Genomic DNA, 5832 nt, shown 5'->3' with positions numbered 1-5832 from the left:
CTAGCACTAACCACCACCTGCAATCACCACTAACCACCCTCATACAAATCTGAATGACGATCTAGAAACCCTAAACCCTAAACCCACTACCATCTACACAACCGCCCTAGCACCACCACCGTAACATTCTTTATTTCTCTCTCTCTCTCTCTCTCTCTCTCTCTCTCTCTCTCTCCCTCTACATCCTTCTTTTCCGTCAACCATCCAACACCATGAGTACCACCAGTCGACCTTAATTTTTCTATTTTCTTGTTCTATTTGCGGCAGTTGATTGGTGATTGGTTGCCATAGCAGGAAGGTTTTTTTCAGAGGGTGGATGAGAGGCGATGTTGATGGGGACGTTGAGAAGCCAGATCTATAAATTGCAGATCTGTCGAGAGGGTGGGGGAAAAGTGTTGTTATGGCAGGGGAGTACCTCCGACCTGATCCCTAAGGATCTGATCCAACACACAACCAAAATAGATAGAAAGCGTCCAGCAACTCAAATTGGGCAGAAAACTAATACTTGTGGGGCTGATTTGGTTAATAATGATATGGTTTTATGTCCGGGTTTTATTAATGTTGTTGCTGATTCTAGTAATGTTGATTATATGGTAAATAATTATGTGGTGAAGAGCCTGTTATTTATTTATTTAATTCTTGGCGCTCTGCCGATCCCTAAATTTGTCCAATTCACTACTAGAAAAAGGGTTCAACTGTTGTTAGTACTGAAGCGAGGCTTAATGTTTAGGTTTATAGAGAGAGTTTAAATAAGTGACGGTGGTTGTAGAAGCGGGGCGATGGTGGTAGTCATAACCGGTGGTGGTGACGGTGGTGATTGTTTTAATCTAGAAAGGGAGAGAGTTTAAAGATGATGAAATGAGATGTGGTTTATATGTTATATTTTTGGTTTTATTTATTGAGAAGCATTTCAGATAAACCGTGAAATGACTAGAATACCCTTAAATGAATAGGATTAACTGAAAATTTTAACTAGGTTAGTTTTAAAGAATCTACGATGTAATGAGTTTTACAAATAATTATAACTTTAATTATTAAAATCAAAAGGCTATTCATTACAATATCGATGAAAATTGTAATTTACTCTTTTAAGTATTCTACATACCACATGACAAGGCGCCGACTTAAACCAAAATAAATATAGGATTCAAAATTCAAACAATCGACCATCGGGGCCACGAACGAACACTGCTTTTCCACGTCAGCCCAACAGCTACTTCTTCTTCTTTTTCTGTACATATATATCGAATCTCGTGTGTGATGGATCTCTTGCTGTCATAATCACTCAAAGGTTCTTAATCGCTTTGTTGATTCATTGCAGATCAATCTTGTACAGTCACCGGGGATCGACAAACGCATAAAAAATAAGTTTTTTTAGGTAAATATTTTACAATATCGTTCATATAATTCTTTTGTAATGTTCGATTACTAATCGGATCTGTTAGTTATCTGTGTTTTGTTTCTAAGATTATTGATGATGCTATGTACTGTGTTAGTGTGCGTGTTTTAGGGTTTTAATCTGATTTTAGGGTTTGTACTTTGTAATCAATTGGGGCTAAACCGATATCATTCTAATTCTTCTTTTGTGTAAATTAATTGAGTCCAAAATCCAAATGTTTAATGTTATGAGTTTCTACCATTTGAGTCCAAGTTTTAACCTTTTGAGTCCAATTTTTTTAATAAAACTGGACTCAAAACGTTATAAAATGAACAGAATTGGACTCAAAACGTTATAAAATGAACGGTTATGGACTCGGGACGTTATGAGTTTCTAAACGCTTTTTTTATAACAATTTCAGTCCTTTTGAGTCCAATTTTTTTAATAAAACCGGACTCAAAACGTTATAAAATGAACAAAATTGGACTCAAAACGTTATAAAATGAACTGTTAGGAACTTAGGACGTTAAACTTTTTTGATTTTGGACTAAAGTGGTTAAAATCACTAAAACACAAGGACTTAAAAAAGTAATTTACTCTTCTTCTTTTGAGTGTGACTTTTGTATATTAAGTTATTGATCGAGAGTTTTTTTTTCCAATAGTAGAGTTTTCACTTATGTTTGTTTGATTAGGTTTTTGTATGATGATGTTGCTGCATTCTCTGTTTTTTGAATTTAGACCGCTCAAACCGAAGCGGATCGTTTGGTTTCACCCGTTCGAGATCCAAACGGGTTGGGTTTCGCTGGTTGGCGGTTTAATGGTTTGGTCTGGTTTGAAACTTTGTTATTTATATATTTTATTTTTTTTCATTATTTTTGTGTGTAGTTATGCATATGTATTATACATATCTACCATCCTTAGGATTATAAATTTTTTATACAAACTAGTGATTTTAAAAAAGTTTGGTTCAAACCATTAAACCGCGGAAACCTAATCATTAAACCGTCAAACCTGTAAAACCGGCTGGTTTGATTTGTAGTTAGCGGTTCAAGCCCTAACTGTTTGTCAAAACCGGCCGAAGCAGACTATAAACAGTTCTTCTAATGGCATTTATAAGGTTGCTATAAGACCTGCTATGTTGTACGGGACAGACTGTTGGGGTATCAAGAAAACACAAGCTCACAAGATGGATGTGGCAGAGATGAGGATGCTAAGGTGGATGTGTGGGCACACAAGATTAGACCGGATAAGAAATGAGGTTTTTAGAGAAGGTCTGGAGTAGCTAGTATATCAGATAAGATAAAGGAAAAAGGAAGGGAGATTGAGATGGTTTGGGCATGTGAAGAGGAGGCATATGTCAGAGCCGGTTAGAGCGGTTGAAAACCTCATTGTGGAGGGGAGGAGGAGTAGAGGCAGACCCAAGTTGACCTGGAATGAGCGGATTAGGCTAGATTTAATAGGGTTGCACCTCTCTGAGGACATGGTCCATGATAGGAGTTCTTGGAGACGTAAGATTAAGGTTAAGGACTTTTAGGGAGGAGACTGTTTTCGTCTTAGGAGTGTCATTGGATCCTATATTTTCATACATATTAGGTGGAATTTACGTAAGTTAGTTTTTGGTAGCAAAGTTTATAGGTTGTTATGATTTTGTCTATTTGTACCATATACTTCTTCAAAGCTGTTGTTATTGGTTGGGTCTCACTGGAAGCAGCCTCTCTATCTTTAGGGGTAGAGGTAAGGTTTGCCTACATCTCACCCTCCCCAGACCCTATCGATAAGTTTGCTATTTGTGGGATTTACTTGTTTTGCAATTCTACTCACTTATTTGATTTGTGAATTTATAGATGAATAAAGATTGAAATTACAAATGTTTGCGTGAATATATGTATATACAGACATAATCATGCCAAAGGAGAGAAGAGACCGTTCAGTATCTATCGGTAAGTCTAAATTTTCTCCATACCGATGCAGCACGAGTCAAACAAAACAATCACTGGTCAACAGCCCGTTAGAGAACGAAGAAAGTCTGAAAGAATGGGAAGACACCCGCTGTCCTGTTTGTATGGAACACCCTCACAATGCAATCCTTTTATTATGTTCTTCACACAATAACGGTTGTCGTCCTTACATGTGTGACACAAGCTACCGCCACTCAAACTGCTTCGACCAGTTTCGTAAAACCTTCTCCGAAAGTCACCTGTCAGGCCCATCAACTGAACAAAGTCAAAGTCAACCGTCCATCCCTTTGACTGGAACCGATGAGAAGTCAAAGATGGTGTGTCCTCTGTGCCGCGGGGAGGTCAACGGGTGGGTTGTTGTTGACCCGGCCCGTTTGTTTATGAACACGAAGACACGAAGCTGTGCGAGCGAAACATGTGATTTCACAGGGACGTATAAGGATTTACGGAAGCATGCGAGATTGGTGCATCCGTTTGTAAGGCCGTCGGAAGTGGACCCTACGAGGCAACAAGATTGGAGAAGGATGGAAAGAAGACGAGATTTAGGGGATTTATTGAGTACACTTCAGTCGTCTATTGGCGAAGAACGGGAATTGGATGAAGATAGTACTAATGATTTATCGTTTGATGATGGTGGTTGGTTGACCGTTTTCTTTCTTATTAGGGTTTTTCAACCTGGAAACAGGGCGCTCGTGTCGGTTCAGAGACGTACAAGGAGACGTTTGTGGGGTGAGGGATCTGATGGTGAGGTTAGGGATGGTGATGTTGATGGTGAGTCGGGTTCTGAACCGGGCCCACGTAGTTTGTTTCAGTTTAGTCGAAGACCGCCTGCTTCGGATGATGATGATGATGAATCTTGAAACACATCAAAAGTAAGAATTCTTTTCTTAATGAGTTGACTAGAGGGGGTGAAATTGGCGATGGGTTGGGTTGGGTAATGGGTCAAAACGGGTGCCTTTTTGATATGGGTCAACATAAGTTGGTTTCCATATCAGGCATTGGGTAATGGGTTGGGAGGCCAGATAACGGATCATAACTCGTAATTGTTCGATATAGGTCAACATTGGTTGGTTTGGGTCGAACCCTGCACGAACCCGAAAATTTTACATGTGTATCCGTGGGTTGACACGAACATGACCCATTTAACTTTAGATAACTTCTACTTAGTTATTTTTTTATTATTATTATTTTTTTGCATATTAATACTCTAAAATTCTAAATTTACATATTAATATTATTGTTTCACCGAAGCAATTATGTCTAAAGTTTTAATTAATTTATTTTTATACCCTTTAGAGTTTGGCATGAATGAAACATACACAAATAGTTTAGGTTGATACTTAACACAAAATATATGAAAATTAAATAAATGGATTAATCTAAACATGTTTGTGGGTGCGACCTGAAACTAACACGGACATTGGCAAGACAAAGTCTTTAAAACACCTAGGTTGGGAAGGGGAAGGTCTTGGGTTCAAGTCCCACAGACGACAGGGGATTAAAGAAATTGACCGTTCAAAAAAAAAAAAAACACGGACATGTTTGTACAAAATCCAAACGGCCAAACCCTTAAATTTACTACAAGGTTTGTGTCTTGTTAGAATTTCACGCCCCTAGAATGTTAAAGCATTGTGAGGGCACAATTATAAGGATTAGAAAACTGGTCGAAGTAGTTTGAGTTGCGGTACTTAAATCGCCGAATCTACATATGCATTTTTTTCTGATATTTTAACTAATGGGTATTTTTATAACTTGATTCAGGCGAATCTACAGTCGATGGATATGAAGAAGAAAACCATGTGAAGAAATGTGTTTGTTTTTACTCGAACAGCTTATCATCGGCTTTTTATATATATAAACAATGAGTTTTTTCATATACTTTATTCATCAACTTCTGCTTTTATATAAAAGGAAAATAAGGAAAGAGAAACTTAATTACAAAAATTGTTCTTTTAAGTTTTAGTTAAGTATAGTTTATGGGTCTTTTGATTAGGGTTTAAGGTTATAACATGAGTAATTATGCCAAGTTGTACAGATGTGCGGTTGAGATGCTTGTGTACACGTCACACGATAACCACTCTTCTACGTTAACCAGCCTCTATTTATATAAAATTCAATGTAATACATTAAAGATATAGCTTCTTTTATTAAAGATTGAGCAGGCTAGCAAGCATAAATAAACCCCTATTACTGTTTATGATGATGTTGCCTTGATCTAACGTTATTCATGTTCTACTGATATAATGAAAACGACAACCCACTTTAAAAGTTTAGAAGACAGATTATGTGAAGTGGTTAACATGGGTAACGATCCCCACCTTAACAACTACTACTACTACTACTACAATTTGATGTTACACATACATTTACATGATTTAATTTAGTGTCATATTTTAGGATTTAAGAAGATTATGGCAAAAACCAAGAAAGATACATTTGGTTTTGGGTTATTTTTGTAATTAGTATGTCAATTAAATGAAAAATTACATTAGCAAA

General features: G+C 37.1%; 1 protein-coding gene across 5 annotated transcripts; it reads left to right on the top strand.

Annotated features, from left to right (window-relative positions):
• Positions 1-1106: 1106 nt before the first annotated feature.
• LOC110889339 lies at positions 1107-5280 on the top strand. 5 transcript variants are annotated; one of them, XM_035987377.1, is made up of 4 exons: positions 1107-1233; positions 1322-1375; positions 3272-4208; positions 5098-5280. In XM_035987377.1, exon 3 carries the CDS (start codon positions 3282-3284, stop codon positions 4194-4196), a length of 915 nt encoding a protein of 304 aa, XP_035843270.1. In that variant the 5' UTR covers positions 1107-1233; positions 1322-1375; positions 3272-3281; the 3' UTR covers positions 4197-4208; positions 5098-5280. The 5 variants fall into 5 exon arrangements, with proteins under 5 accessions (XP_035843270.1, XP_021992545.1, XP_021992546.1 ...); XM_022136853.2 differs by having other exon boundaries at positions 1108-1233; positions 1322-1378; positions 3274-4208; XM_022136854.2 differs by having other exon boundaries at positions 1109-1200; positions 1322-1378; positions 3274-4208.
• The last annotated feature ends 552 nt before the right edge of the window (positions 5281-5832 follow it).

This window comes from Helianthus annuus, chromosome 3, assembly GCF_002127325.2.
Source record: "Helianthus annuus cultivar XRQ/B chromosome 3, HanXRQr2.0-SUNRISE, whole genome shotgun sequence".
Lineage (NCBI taxonomy): Eukaryota > Viridiplantae > Streptophyta > Magnoliopsida > Asterales > Asteraceae > Helianthus > Helianthus annuus.
This window is presented reverse-complemented; position numbering and strand designations above follow the sequence as displayed.